This window comes from Lithobates pipiens, unplaced genomic scaffold (assembly GCF_037356315.1).
Source record: "Lithobates pipiens isolate NorthernLeopardFrog02 unplaced genomic scaffold, aLitPip1_a1.2 Scaffold_13, whole genome shotgun sequence".
Taxonomy (NCBI): domain Eukaryota; kingdom Metazoa; phylum Chordata; class Amphibia; order Anura; family Ranidae; genus Lithobates; species Lithobates pipiens.
Window position 1 is genome coordinate 413,235,536 of NW_027507718.1, and position 16,661 is coordinate 413,252,196.

Sequence of the window (16,661 nt, forward strand, 5' to 3'; positions counted from 1 at the left end):
AGGTGAAATATACAAGCTTTTGACAGCGACTGGATTTGGAGCTGAAAGGAAAAGTCAGAGTCTAGGATTACACCTAGTACCCATGGGCATGAGGGGAGGGATTGATGGTTGCAATATTGATTTTGATGGAAAAGTCATGGAGGTGGGCACGGGCAGGGCAAAATATTACCAGCTCAGTTTTAGAGAGATTTAGTTTAAGGAAGTGGTGCGACATCCATCCTGATTGATTTTGATGGAAAAGTCATGGAGGAGAGCACAGGCAGGGCGGAATATTACCAGCTCAGTTTTAGAGATATTTAGTTTAAGGAAGTGGTGCGACATCCATCCTGATACATCAGTTAATAAAGTAGTAATGTGAGGGGAGACTAAAGGAGTGAGGTGAGGGGCAGACAGATAGATTTGAGTGTCATCAGCATATAGATAGTATTGTAAGCCGTGGGCAGTTATTAAGTGACCAAGGGAGGAGGTTTAGATAGAGAAGAGAAGGGGTCCAAGAACAGAGCACCACAGAAAGGGGCAATGGAGAGGAGGAGGCAGAGTTGTAGGTAACCCTGAAGGAGCGCTGTGATAGGTAGGAGGAGAACCAGGATAGAGCAGAATCTTGGAGGCCAAGAGAACAGAGTTTATTGAGAAGGAGTGTGTGGTCAACAGTATCAAAGGCCGCAGAGAGGTCAAGCAGTAGGATAATGGAGTAGTGGCCATTGGTTTTAGCAGTTAGTAAATTGTTAGATTTAGTAAGACAGTTTCTCATAGATACTAGACCAGCAATTCTTCAGAGATTTCTAAGCGTTCCTTGAGTAGTAAGCAGTGGTATTATTGATTCCCCATCTGACAGTTCCTGCATAGATCCAGTACTGACAACACTCAACAAAGGGTATTACACTGATCACCAAAGCAACAGGACATTCTTTCCAATGACCACTAATGTAGAAGAGCCCCTCTCCCACTAGCCACAATCGTAAGGGGAAACTTTTCCTCTGATTTCCAATGTAAGGGGGGCACTGGTCACATTTTCTCTAGTGCAAGAGAAGCACTACTTCACTGACAAACACCAATGAAAGACACATTTCTCCACTGTCCACCGATGTAAAGGCAGATTAATGTTTCCTATCCGTATATCTTCTCTGGATGTTACATACCTTATTCATTTATTATATTATTCACAAGTTACTGATCATGCTAATACACTATGAACTATAAATATACAAACCTTTAGCAGGCATTCCCTGAGACTGGAAAATTATTTTAAGGGTTCCTCTATAGTGAAAAGGTTGAGTAAGATTCTAATAGACTGTGTATTCATTGTTTCAATAGCTAGTAGTGGTTAAGCAGGACATAGATGGATTGAATCATGGCCAGTTCAGCAGGGACCGGCCAAGATTCAATCCATCTATGGGCAACCTGATTACACCCAAGTTGATCCATTGATTGGTTTGGGTACAATCAGCATGTCAGGTGTTGAGCATATGATTATTGCCAGCGGCTGGCTGTGTTAACGGGGGAATCAAACTATTATCTTTCCTGCAACCCATGATTGCAGGAAAGGAAATTGCATAATCTATGGCTTGCCTTAGTTACATTCAGCTGGACATGATCTGTAATGTTTTACTGTTTAATCAATTGTCTTTCTTAGTTTTAATGAGTGCCGGGAACATACCACCACATTTATAGTTACATGCGTAAATCAGCCAACATCCAATCTCCATGGAATGTGCCAAGGCACATGTTGATTGTCCAAGCACATGGCAAGAAATGAGTAAGCTTTTTAAAACCACCCTACCAATTGTGACAGTCATCTCATGTATAGGAACATCTGAACAAAGCACATACAGTACATGGAAGCATGTCCACACAGATATAGGGACATTCTTATGAGAACATTGAGAGACAACATATAATAAAAATGTGCAGTATGTTCAGGAGGAGAGCTCAGATGGAAAATGTAATGAGTCAAACCCAGATTTCAGTCTCCTTATTTAGTTACATAAAAGGAAAATATCAATGATTGACCTTTAGGAAATAACTGGAACAGAATTTCAAATGGCTTGGCTATTACTGGCAACCGATAACAAAATGAATGTAGCAACAAATAATTAAGAAAACATACCCATTCTGATGCTATGACTAAAAGAAGGGATGATGTTTTAGGATAAGTTGTGACTCTTTAGTTAACTTCTCTACAGATTTTATTTTTAGTACAAAAAGTAAAGAATTAAATGTACTTACAGCTTTCTATTTCAAGAGTACAATTCTGTTCATCTAATGGATATCTCCGTAGATCCATCATACAAGCAGCTGTGGTTGTAATCCTAAATGAAATACAAATGATGTAAGAGCCTTGTATTATATGCACTATATGCTCCTTTTTCATTATAGCATATTTATAATATACTTGTTCATATTTACATTAAAGGGGAATACAGTATATACCAGCTTGTCTGTAAACAATACAGCAATACACAAAGTGCATATGTATATATATATATATATATATATATATATATATATACACACAGTTGTGCTCATAAGTTTACATACCCTTTCAGAATTTATGATTTCTTGGCCATTTTTCAGAGAATATGAATGATAACACAAAAATTTCACTCATGGTTAGTGTTTGGCTGAAGCCAATTATTATCAATCAGCTGTGTTTACTCTTTTTAAATCATAATGACAATAGTGACTACCCAAATGACCATGATCAAAATTTTACATACCCCAGTTCTTAATACCAAGTATTAGAGCTGCACAATAGTATTCGAGCTGCACAATAGTATTAGAGCTGCACAATTCATGATTTTATTGCTTAGAAGATAGATCACGATTCTCTCACGATTCTCATGGCGTAACATCATCTTTCACATTAAAACAAAAAAAAAATTGTGCTAACTTTACTGTTTCATTTTTTTTATTTATTGAATTGTATTTTTTCACAAAAAATTGCATTTGAAAGACCGCTGGGCAAATACAGTGTGACATAAAATATTGCAGCAATTGCCATTTTATTCCCTAGGGTCTCTGCTAAATTTATTTATATTTAATTTATTTATATTTAATTTATTTATTGCTGGACCCTGGAACATATTTATGTCCCAGAGTCCAGCGATGTGGGGGAATGAAGCCCCGCTCACCCCCCCTCCTCTCGGCGGTGTGGCATTGCAACTGTGGGCACCTGGCTGTGGCTTCACTGCGCATGCGCGAGCGGTGCCGCATGCCTTGATTGGCCGCGCAGTCATCTGGGACCTGTCACGTGTCCCAGGTGACTGACAGGAGGGAGGGGGCAGAACTGAGCCCTTCCTGTGCCGAGGGGAAGTGATGTCAGGAGCAGAGGCACTGAAGGAGGCAACAAGCATTTAGAGGTGAGCTGAAAAAAAAATCCAAATGTTTTATTTTTTATTTTTTTAAGAATTTGAATAATTTTTTTGTGTGGAACACCACTTTAAGAAAGAAGTGTCAGAAAAAGATTTAGACTTTAAGTGGTTAAACTTCCTGCATTTACAGGTGGTTGAAAGCTTGGCAGGCTGCCCAGATTATTTGTTTACAGAAGAAGTTCTATCCCTTTGATCTAAGAAGTAAGTGTTAGTTACAATGTTTCAAGTTCTACACTTGGCAGATTTCCGGGGATGCTTTCTTTTGACAGCGAGTGAGCAGATAATCTCTCCACTTGTTTATATGAAAGAATCGTCTACTCTCAGTAGGAGAGATCGTGGGGGGGGGGTGATTCGAGATCGCGATTTTGTAACGATTAAACGTGCAGCTCTACCATGTATTGCCCCCTTTAACATCAATGACAGCTTGAAATCTTTTGTGGTATTTGTGGACGAGGCTCTTTATCTTCTCAGATGGTAAAGCTGCCCATTTCTCTTGGCAAAAAGCCTCCAGTTCCTGTAAATTCTTGGGCTGTCTTGCATAAACTGCACGTTTGAGATCTCCCCAGAGTGCCTCAATGATATTGAGGTCAAGAGACTGAGATGGCCACTCCAGAACCTTCACTTCATGCTACTGTAGACAATGACAGGTCTAGTTGCCTTTGTGTTTTGGATCATTATCATGTTGGAATGTCCAAGTATGTCCCATGTGCAGCTTCCTGCCTGATGAATGCAAATGTTCCTCTAGTATTTTTTGATAATATACTGCATTCATCTTGCCATCAATTTTGACCACACTTCCTGTGCCTTTGTAGCTCACACATCCCCAAAACGTCAGCGATCCACTTCAGTGTTTCACAGTAGGAACAGTGTACCTTTCATCATAGGCCTTGTTGACTGCTCTACAAATGTAGCGTTTATGGTTGTAGCCAAAAAGCTAAATTTTGGTTTCATCACTCTAAATGACTTTATGCCAGAAGTTTTGAGGTTGTCTCTGTGCTGTATGGTGTATTGTAAGTGTGATATTTTGTGCCATTTGTGTAGTAATGGCTTTCTTCTGGCGAATCGACCATGCAGCCCATCATTCTTCAAGTGCCTCCTTATTGTGCATCTTGAAACAGCCACGCCAAATATTTTCAAAGAGTCCTTTATTTCCCCTGAAGTTATTTGTGGATTTTTCTTTGCATCCCGAACAATTTTCCCGGCGGTTGTGGCTGAAATTTTAGTTGGTCTACCTGACTGTGGTTTGGTTTCAACAAAACCCCTCATTATCCACTTCTTGATTAGAGTTTGAACACTGCTCATTGGCATTCTCAATTCCTTGGATATCTTTTTATATCCCTTTTCTGTTTTATACAGTTCAACTACCTTTTCCTGCAGATCCTTTGACAATTCTTTTGCTTTCCCCATGACTCAGAATTCAGAAACGTCAGTTGCAGCACTGGATGAAAGATGCAAGGGTCTGTCAGGAGTCCAGAAACTCATTGACCTTTTATACACACACACTAATTACAAGCAAACAGATCATAGGTGAGGATGGTTACCTTTAATAGCCATTCACTGGCCACTTTATTAGGAAGTACACCTTGCTAGCACTGGGATGGACCCCCTTTTGCCTTCTGGACTGCCTTAATTCTTCATGGCATAAATTTAGCAAGGTGTTGGAAACATTTCTCAGAGATTTTGGTCCATATTGACACAATAGCATCACACAGTTGTTGCAGATTTGATGGCTGCACATCCATGATGCAAATCTCCCGCATCACAAAGGTGCAACATTGGATTGAAATCTGGTGACTGTGGAGGTCATTGAAATACAGTGAACTCATTGTCATGTTCAAGAAACGTGACAATGAGATTATTTAAACTTTGTGACATAGTGCATTATTCTGCTGGAAGCAGCCATCAGAAGATGGGTACACTGTAGTCATAAAGGGATGGAGATGGTCAGCAACAATACTCAGGTAGGCTGTGGTGTTTAAATAATGCTCAATTGGTACTAATGCCGCGTACACACGATCAAACAAGCGGGTGGAAAAGTCCGGCAAACTCAAGTCTGCCGGACAATCCCCCCGTGTGTAGCCTCCGGCATACTTTTTTGACCCGAAAGTACGGCGGACTTAGAATGCCGTGTTACACTCCAATCTTTCGGCGGACAATCCGGCCGTGTGTGTGCCAGTCCGCCGTACTTTTGAAATGAACGGACTTTTCCCGCCCGGAGAAAAGTCCGCTCATTTCGAGCGGGTGTCCAGGTAGGCGGGGCCCGCGAAGGAGACGTCGCGGGCCCCGCCGCCTGGTATGGACTTAAAGGGGAAACCCAACGCCAAAAAAATCGGCGTGGGGGTCCCCCCCAAAGTCCACAACAGACCCTTGTCCGAGCACGCTACCCGGCCGGCCAGGAAAGGAGGGGCGAGCGAGCGCCCCCCCTCCTGAGCCATACCAGGCCGCGTGCCCGCAACATGGGGGGTGCCTTGGGGAAGGGGGGCCGCGTGGCCCCCCCACCCCAAAGCACCTTGTCCCCATGTTGATGAGGACAAGGGCCTCTTCCCGACATCCCTGGCCGTTGGTCGTCGGGGTCTGCGGGCGGGGGGCTTATGGGAATCCGGGAGCCCCCTTTAATAAGGGGGCCCCGGATACCGGCCCCCCACCCTATGTGAATGAGTATGGGGTACAATGTACCCCTACCCATTCACCTGTAAAATAAAGTACAAAAAAAAACACAACACACGAGATAAAATAGTTTATTGCACAGCTCCGGGGGTCTTCCGTCTTCGGGGGGCTTTCTCGCCGGACTCCTCCGCTATCTTCTTGTAGCTCTTTTGCTAGCGGAGGAGCCCGGCATTCTTCTTCGTCGCCGCGGCCTCTTCTTCCGACTTCGGGGGTCTTGTCCCCCTCTTCGGTTCTTCTGCCGGGCCACCGCGCCTTCTTATAGCTCTTTTACAGGCGGTGGCCCGGTCTTCTGTCGCCGCCGCCTTCCGTTCTTCTTCTTCTTCTTCTCCTGGACATGTTGACTCGACGTTCTCTCTGGCCGCAATGCCAGGGACGCGCTGCGCTGCCACTTATATAGGGACAAGGGGCGGTGTCATATGGGTTGGTCACATGGGTTGATGTCACATGGCGACAGTCCCAGCATCCTCCGGGACTGTGACATCATAAGGGGGCGGGGTCACCATGTGACACCAACCCATGTGACATCAACCCATAAGACACCGCCCCTTGTCCCTATATAAGTGGCAGCGCAGCGCGTCCCTGGCATTGCGGCCGGAGAGAACGTCGAGTCAACATCTCCAGGAGAAGAAGAAGAAGAACGGAAGGCGGCGGCGGCGGCGACAGAAGACCGGGCCACCGCCTGTAAAAGAGCTATAAGAAGGCGCGGTGGCCCGGTAGAAGAACCGAAGAGGGGGACAAGACCCCCGAAGTCGGAAGAAGAGGCCGCGACAACGAAGAAGAAAGCCGGGCTCGTCCGCTAGTAAAAGAGCTACAAGAAGATAGCGGAGGAGTCCGGCGAGAAGACCCCCGAAGACGGAAGACCCCCGGAGCTGTGCAATAAATTATTTTATCTTGTGTGTTGTGTTTTTTTTGTACTTTATTTTACAGGTGAATGGGTAGGGGTACATTGTACCCCATACTCATTCACATAGGGTGGGGGGCCGGTATCCGGGGGCCCCCTTATTAAAGGGGGCTCCCGGATTCCGATAAGCCCCCCGCCCGCAGACCCCGACAACCAACGGACAGGGTTGTCGGGAAGAGGCCCTTGTCCTCATCAACATGGGGACAAGGTGCTTTGGGGTGGGGGGGGCGCACGGCCCCCCCTTCCCCAAGGCACCCCCCATGTTAAGGGCACGCGGCCTGGTACGGCTCAGGAGGGGGGGCGCTCGCTTGCCCCTTCTTTCCTGGCCGGCCGGGTAGCGTGCTCGGGCAAGGGTCTTTTTGTGGACTTTGGGGGGGACCCCCACGCAATTTTTTTGGCGTTGGGGTTCCCCTTTAAGTCCATACCAGGCGGCGGGGCCAGCGACGTCTCCCTCGCGGGCCCCGCCTACCTGGAGACGCGCTCGAAATGAGCGGACTTTCCTCCGCGTGTGTGGGCGAGTCTGTTCATTTCAAAAGTAGGGCGGATAGTACGGCGAACTTAGTACGCCGTATTAGTCCGCTAAAAAAGTGCCGTGTGTGGGCAAGTAGCCCGTTCGGAAAGTCCGATGGACAGTCTGGCGGGAACTTCCCGCCAGACTAAGTACGTCGGACAGACGGCTAAGTGTGTACGCGGCTTAAGGAACCCAAAGTGTGCCAAAAAAATATCCTCCACACCATTACACCACAACCAGCCTGAACCGTTGAAACAAGCAGGATGGATCCATGCTTTCATGTTGTTTATGCCAAATTCTGACCCTACTATCTGAATATTGCAGCTCAAATTGAGATTCATTAGACAAGGCCACTTTTTTCCACCATTTCATTGTCCAATTTTGGTGAGCCTGTTCAAATCATAGCCTCAGTTTTCTGTTTTTGGCTGACAGGATTGGCGCCTGGTGTGGTCTTCTGCTGCTGTAGCCCATCTGCTTCAAGGTTCTATGTATCATGCATTCAGAGATGGTATTCTGCATACCTTGATTGTAAGGAGTGTAACCAGTCTGCCCAGTCTCCTCTGACATCAACAAGCCATTTCGTCCACATGTTTGCGCTCACTGGATATTTTCTCTTTTTCGGACCATTCTCTGTAAACCCTAGAGATGGTTGTGCATGAAAATCCCAGTAGATCAACAGTTTTTTAATCTGTCTGGCTCCAATAACCTTGCCAAGTCACTTAAATCCCATTTCTTACCCATTCTGATGCTTGATGCATCCTCTAGCTGCCTAAATGCATTGAGTGATTGGATGATTAGCAATTTGTGTTACCGAGCAATTGAACAGGTGCACCCAATAAAGTGGCCAGTGAGTATGTATATATATATATATATATATATATATATATATATATATATACATAGGTATTTATGTGTATTATTTAACATATATAAAATAATGTGACAAATAATAATATTCATATTACTATACATAATAGCACTATAATATTAATATGAATTAGGAAAATTCCACTTCAGTCCATGCTTTGTTTTGCTTTTTATAAAGTTTAGCTGATCTGCAAAACATTTTAACATGCCAACAAGATATCTAATACACTTTTTAATCTTTCCAAAAATGTAATTTATTTTCCATTTCTAGCACTTAAATCCAAATGGGGATTTAAGAACAATGGCTTAAAGCAGACACTTTCAGTGCAACACAGTTGAATCCACTCCAGTGGGTGTCTGGAAGGTCTGCACCATCTGCTCAGAATAATTAGATGATTTTACTATCTATCACCACAATTTTCCCTCTGTGCTTATCCACCAGCTCTCCCTTCAGTGACAATATTGTACAGTTTTTTTTTTGTGCCACCACTTTCCATTCATGCACATGTTAAAAGCAACAGAGAGGTCTTGTTCTATCAAGCAGCAAAGTAACAAGGCGAAGAAAAACCTTAGGCCATAAATCAAGAGTTAAATGAGCAGCATAAAACCTGTATGATGTCCCATTTCTTAGTCTACTGTGCCCAGCATTGTGTCCTTAGTAATGGCACCATGCAGAACAATCAAATCTGATTCATATGCCATCACTAGAGATGAGCATGCTAGACGGACGCTCAGTCAATCAAGGCAGACAACTATGATGAGCATACTTGAGATCCGAGGACAGAGCAAAATGTTTTCATCTCCACTCTACATAAGTGAATTTATCTGTCAAATTTGAATTGTAGAAGATCAATTGGTCACTGCCTAGCTTTTTTTTTTTCTACTTTCTTTGTTTCTTTTCTACAGTGTTCATTTTTAGTTTTTCCAATTCCCACTATGACAAAATCTACAGAATTAGAGTAATACTGAACCATGATTCTGGTACCTTCCAACAGAGAAGTCCCAATTATATTATAGTCACTTAATTCCAAAAATTAACAGGAGTCTTTAGAGTTACATTGAACACATATATTGTGGAGTGTCTGGTTGGTTACTTTAGCTCAGGGATATGCAATTAGCGGACCTCCAACTGTTGCAAAACTACAAGTCCCATCATGCCTCGGCCTCTGGGTGTCATGCTTGTGGCTGTCAGAGACTTGCTATGCCTCATGGGACTTGTAGTTCTGCAACAGCTGGAGGTCCGCTAATTGCATATCCCTGCTTGAGATGAAGGAGTATCAAATGTGGATTTGTTTTATTCCTAAAGTGTACGTAAAGGCATGGCTTTTTTTGGGGGTTTGGACAGTTTAGGGAAGGTAGAAGCTAGAGCTAATTAAGCCTAAAACGGCTCAGAACCACCTTATAACTTCTATACTAGCTTCATATACTTACCTCTTGTCAGAGTGCTCTGGTCTGGCCACAAGATCTCCCCTGTGGCTGGGTGGAGAGCACCGACAATGGACAGAAAGCCTGGGTGGTGACGTCACCCATAGGCTTACTATGGAGCATCCATTGTTGGATGTCCTTCCTCTCGCCTGAAGCCAGTCGCTGGGAGCCAATCACATTACTAGACTAGAGCACCCTGAAAATAGGTAAGTATAAGCATCTTCCTTTTACAAGATAGTTAGTATAGGAATTAGAAGGTAGGTGGGAGCAGTTTTAAGCTTAGTGAGTTGTAGCCCAGACTTGTACTTTAAACCCAAAACCAAAAATGTAATATATTGCAGCTTACCATTCATTAGATGTGATGGCTGCATTCGTTTTATTTTTTTAGGCTTTGTACCACTTTGTTTTCACCTGGTGATCTGCCCAGTAACACTCATCCTGTATTAGCGTGCCCCCAATCTAGATGAATGAGCACAGGGGACAGATTTGGACCACATCATTGTCAGCCTGGGGGGAGGGAAGTGTTAGATGTACTAAATACACTAACAATTTGAAACCAAACTCCAGCTAGCACTTTAAAAGCAGTTACATCAAACAGTTTTGTTCCTATTGGGATAAAGGTTTTACATAAATAAAACATATCATTGTAACACTGATAACACTGTGCCAGTGTTAAATGGTTTGTCTCATCCCTATAACTGCAAGGGAGCTTGTTTTATTGAGAAACAACAGTCTTCCGGGCTGGATTACCATATGTAAATAGAAGAAAGAACACCTAAAAAAGGAAACAAATGCAGCTATCACAGCTAAGAATTGGTAAGCTGCAATATCATTAACCACTTAAGGACCGGGCTTCTCTTTTAGATATGTTGCTTACAAGTTAAAAAATTTTTTTTTTTTGCTAGAAAATTACTTAGAAACAATATACTTTTTTTTTCTAACACCCTAGAGTATAGAATGGCGGTCGTTGCAATACTTTCTGTCACACTTTATTTGCGCAGCGGTCTTACAAGCGCACTTTAAAAAAAAAAAAATACACTTTTTTGAGTTAAAAAATAAGACAGCAGTAAAGTTAGCCCAATTTTTTTTATATTGTGAAAGATAATGTGACGCCAAGTAAATTGATGCCCAATATGTCACGCTTCAAAATTGCGCCCGTGGGATGTCGACAAACTTTTACCATTAAAAATATCCATAGGCGATATTTAAAAAATTGTACAGGTTGCATATTTTGCAGAGGAGATCTAGGGCTAGAATTATTGCTCTTGCTCTACCGATCGCGGAGATACCTCACATGTGTAGTTTGAACACCGTTTTCATATGCGGGCGCTACTCGTGTATGCATTCGCTTCTGCACGCGAGCTTGGCGGGACGGGGCGCGTTTAAAAAAAAAAAAATTCTTATTTATTTTACTTTTTATTTTTACACTGTTTAAAAAAAAAATTGCGTCACTTTTATTCCTATTACAATGTAAACATCCCTTGTAATAGAAAAAAAGCATGACAGGACCTCTTATATATGACATCTGGGGTCAAAAAGACCTCAAATCTCATCTCAAATCTCGGAAAAAGTCCAATAGAGCCCACACACGATCGGATTTTCCGACAACATAATCTGATCGGACTTTTTCCGTCTGAATTTCTGACCGTGTGTATGGGGCATAAGAGTTTTTTTTTTTTGTTCGACCCAGTAGTGTGAATGAAAAAAAAGCTGACAGCTCTTGTCTGATCCACTGTGCTAATGATCTGGTGTTAGTTCACCCCCTGCCAGAACACTCCAATCAGTGCTCTCAACCATTGGTTAAAAGCACTGATCGGTAGTAGGTCAGGCAGTGGTCTTCCAGCATGCTCATTCAACAGAAGTGGGCCAAACGGCCAGGTTCTGTCAGGCTGGCTGCCATACACAAGGGCCGAATGTCGAAAGGTTTTTATTGAACCGGCTGCTGTCTTCCAACATTCGGTCTGTGTGTATGGGGCTTAAGCCTAGCACAGACAAGCCAAATGATGGCCTGGCATCGGCCGGTTCAATAGAAACCAACTGACTTTCGGGCCGTGGGTATGGTAGGCAGTTCGACAGAAGTCGTTTGTTCGGCCAGCTTCTGTAGAAGGCTCATGACTGTTAACAGTCCTCCAACTAGCTCCCTATCAGTGCTCTTAGACAATGGCTAAGAGTGCTGACTGGAGTGTTCTGGCGGGGGCCGTCCCCCTGTCAGGACACAATAGCACAGCAGGGGAGATCACTGTACTGACATTGTATTGTTAGTACAGTAGCTCCAACCTGAGCTGTGAGTGGTGTGTACTAGGCTTTACATGAATGAGCATTCCTTATGAACTCATTCAAATAGATAAATGAGTACCCTGCTTCTTTAGTAAATCAGTCTAATTAAATCAATGAAGTAAAACCTAGCAGGTGTCACATATTTGTGTTTGTGGTAATAATGATTTTATATTGTGTATTTGTACCTTTGATTTACAAAGCTCGAAATGCAGTAGCGATAGATAGATAGATAGATAGATAGATAGATAGATAGATAGATAGATAGATAGATAGATAGATAGATAGATAGATAGATAGATAGATAGATAGATAGAATGACTAATAGAGAGATATACACAACCCGAAACTCTTCTGTTTAGAAAGTGTCTGGGCCTAGCCCTCGGGATGCAGTTTTATTATGAAACAGTGAAAGTGATTAGAACAAAAAGCTGCAGGATATAAAGAGAGGCAACTGTCTCAAGTGCAAACTGCAGGAAAACAAAGCTGAAAAGGTTACAAGGATCTGTATGTGATGCAGATACAAATAAAAATAAGGGAAGAAAATACAAACTTTCATCTTGCATAACATTCTTCTCTTCCTCTGAAACAGAATTCAATTTATTTTGCACTTTTAGTAAGCCTGACCACGTGCCTCTCAGTAAAATGAATGTAAAATTTGATAATATGATCTACTGATGTTTTATCGAAAGAATAAATTAGGACTCTTTTTGCATTTATTAGCAAACAATAGATAGAATTTTATTTAATTTGTATTTATAAAATAAACTTAAAATAAAGATACAAATAAAGGTACATTAAAATAATGTTAAATTTGTTATAATAAATAAAAATGTTATTTAATAATGCCGCTATGCTTATTTATATAAACCCAAAGCAACCAGTCACAGCAGATCACTTAAAGAGGGGTTCCCCTAAAAAAAAAAATTAAAAGTCAGCAGCTACAAATACTGCACTGCTGACTTTTAATAATCGGACACTTATCTGTCCCAGGGTCCAGCGATGCAGGGGAACGAAGCCCTGTTCGTCCCCCCCTCCGCTCAGCGGTGCCGGCATTCTAACTGTGGTGCCGCGCTCTGTGATTGGCCACGTAGTCATCTGGGACCTGTCAGAGCTGAGCCCTTCCTGCACCGAGGGGAAGTGACATCAAGAGCCTAGGCACTGAAGGAGGCAGATTACGAGGGACCCCCTAACAACAGGCATTTAGAGGTGAGTTAAAAAATGTTCCAAATATTTTTTTATTTATTTTTTTAGGAATTTTGGTGATTATTTTTTTTTTTTTTTTATGTGCAACACCACTTTAAGTGATGAGGCATTCAAAAATGTATTGCATTATATGGCTGTCCAATTCACTGTTATGCCAGACAAATGGGGTGATTTACCAAAACTGGTAAACACAGAATCTGCTGCAGCTGTACATAGTAACCAATCAGCTTCCAGGTTTTCCTGTCACAGCTTAAAGAGATGTAAAGGTTTGTTTTAAAAAAACAAAAAAAACAAAAAAAACAAACATGTTATGCTTAACTGCTCTGTGCAAGGGTTTTGCAGAGAGCAGCCCCAATCTTCCTTTTCTGGGGAAAGGGAACAGCCTAATTACCTTTAGTAAATCAAACCAACTATCTCACGCTGACTGTTATCAGAATATTCATCGGGGGGCATAAACTGGATCAGACAGAATTTGGAGCAGCTGTGCACAGTAACCAATCTGCTTCTATTGGTTTCCATGAAGAGCTGCCCCAGATTTCCCACTGGGTGGATTTACTAAAGGCAAATAGACTGTGTACATTGCAAGTGCAGTTGCTCCAGTACTTTGTAAATGAGGAGAGGCTCTGCTGAATCCATCATCTCATCTCATTTCATCATGTGCAAGGAAAAATGCTGTTTTCTTATTTCCATTACATGTGATTGGTTATTCTGTGCAAAGTGAAAGTTCACCTTTTATGAGAAACAATAAAATAATAAATGCATATCTTATTGCAGGTAAAAAATGTGCATTTACTATTTTTTTACACTGGCCTGTAAAGCATTGCACCCACGATCAGGAGATCAGTGGGTGCAATGCCAGGATTCTGCAGACTCTCAGTACACTGTCTGAATGCTTACCAGCGCCCTCACAGTTCATTGAGAACTACAAACCATCAGCTATAGATAGATAGATAGATAAATAGATAGATATCGATAGATAGATAAATAAAATAAAAACATTTGTTGTTGGAAAACTGACATGTGCTTTAAAGCCCAACTCCAGCTATTACATTTTTTTTGTTTTGGATAGAACAGGGAAGGGTGGGGGCCTCTGTCAGGTTTTTACTGCTGTCTGTGTCCCTATTGCGAAGACATCCATAATGTCAGATCAAGAAGTAATGGAACTTCTCTAGGGAGCACATAATTGCACATTTTAATCGCATAAGGAATGGTTAGAACATGTGGTGATCATTTTTACACTGTTCTTTGTTCTCCATTTTTTGTATGGGTCTCACAGGGACAGGAAGAAAGAGGTGAAAGTTCCCCGGTGGGGCCACAGATAGCAATAAAAACCATAAAAAGCTTGGTCCCGTTTCATTAAAAAAGAAATACAACAAGAGAAAACAAAATTGACTGGAGTTATGATTTAAAATGGGTTCGCTCTCCCACGGTTGTAACTATTTTTTTTACATTTTTTAAATTCTTTTTATTGAGTTTTACAATTACAACAATATCATAATAGCCTGACATCAGGCTTCTCACAAGGCAGAGTACAACATTTTTTTATTTTTTTTATTGTAACAGTCATATAAAGTGTTTTTTTTTTTTTGGTATGTTAATGGTGATGATTATTTTTGCTATTTTTTTTTACTACATAGCAGTAATCCAGAATCTCAGATTTGATTTTTAATTTTATTAGACCATTTAAAGACCACAATATTTTCCCACTTCGTTAATTCAGCTTGATTATAACATTTTATTATAAACATGTTACGCCTGAGCCATGTCACAAAGAAATAGCCAAGGACTGTATGATCAGGAAAAGCATCTGTTCTCACCTTCCTGAATTGGAAGCTCTGTTCTCACAGTGGTGGTAAAAATGTTTCCTATTCCTTTGAGTGTACTACGGGAAGCAATATTTAACACAGCATGAATGATTAATGCATGGCCTACACTGAATGATAGAAACCTTGTCATGAAATGCCCAATCCCTTGTGGCGAAGAAGGAAATTAAAGTTTAATCTGTCCTCGCCTTTTCCTAACTGACATGGTAGAATATAAATTCTAGCCATGTATGAGGTCAGGAATTGGGAATAAGCCAACCTTTAAGAAATCTTAAATACACAGAAAGCCTAATGCTACCAAAGTGAGTTTCTGAAATGCCAAGCAAAGATTGCTTACTTAACTTTTTATAGACTTGCTTAGATAATCCTATTTTTGTTATTTACATCTGGCAGGTCCCCGTATGCACCGGTTTATGTCTGATGTGTTCTTTGAGATTTGTATCTCCTAGAAAGGTTTTCAGAAATGTGTCATGGAAAAGTATTAACTGTGCCGGTTACCGCAAGCCAGTAAAGATTTCTTGCCGGGAAAGTTACATGAACAAAAGCGAAGAGATATGTTTCTAACATTACCTATCAGGCTTTTAAAGTCAGGCTTTCAATTAACTTCACAGCAACATAGTCATCGTTGCCATGTTGAATAATTAAACTACTGGATCATGAATATTCATAGTTATGAAAGAATATAGAGGAAACACCTGAGGCATTCAGGAAGAGACTTATGGGAAAACAAAAGGTTTGTGAGGAAACCCGCCTGCTTTTCACTCCTTATGCTGGCTCAATACTTTACTTTTGCCACAGGTTCACTTTGAGAATGGCGCTACAGTGTGATGTATTGACATAGCAATGACATGCTTATGCTTCAAGCTTCAAGATCATCATTTTCTAATGATTAATGATTTTCCACTTGGAATTGAAAGGATTGATTTAGACAGTACATTCATAGGAGTTGCACAGCTTTTAGCACTCTTAAAAGAAGTAGAAATAACCCCTAAAGGCCTTAACCCTAAAAACCCTCTCTGATTGTAAAGTTGATTCTAACTTTTAAAGATTTGTAATTCTAAAAAAGAAAAAAAAACGATCCTGTTCCCTTATAGTGGGTTCAACAGCAGAGTGCTTATGCTGTCTAATCTGTCCCTCTCTAAGCTGTAAAAAACCTGGTGGATACTGCCTGTTTATGTGTCCCCCTTATTGTGCTGACCACGGTAATCATAGCTCATGATTCATGATTACGGTGGTCAGGTTACGTGCCACCATCATCCCACTACTCTCCTCTCACCCCCTCTCCCTCTCCCTCCCTGCCTGTCAGCTCCTGTGTGTGTGAGCCACCCATCCACTCCTGGCGCTATTAGTAGCTGGCAGTAAAGTTCAATAAAGATTACTACCAGCCCTCTCTTTTATCAATCCATCCTACATTGTGTAAATATTTGAAAAAACTGATGCCTCTAAATACCTTATCTCAGATCTTTTCAGGTTGGTCATGTGACCTCCGGCCCCTCTCCTCCGAGCTAAGAGCTACGGTGGGAGGGGTTGAGTGGACAGCACAGCAGGCATGTGACCTCCCTGGCTGACGTCAGAGGGAGATTTTGGCCCCTCCCACTGCCGCCTTAGATCGGAGG

At 41.9% G+C, this 16,661-nt stretch overlaps 1 protein-coding gene across 1 annotated transcript in view; it reads right to left on the minus strand.

Annotated features, from left to right (window-relative positions):
* GABRB1 (gamma-aminobutyric acid type A receptor subunit beta1) overlaps nucleotides 1–16,661 on the minus strand; it is a 774,728-nt gene that overhangs the window by 167,980 nt on the left and 590,087 nt on the right. Inside the window, exon 5 of the mRNA XM_077477537.1 lies at nucleotides 2,227–2,309. Within this exon, the coding sequence (XP_077333663.1) occupies nucleotides 2,227–2,309 (83 nt within the window). The remainder of the gene's footprint in view (nucleotides 1–2,226; nucleotides 2,310–16,661) is intronic.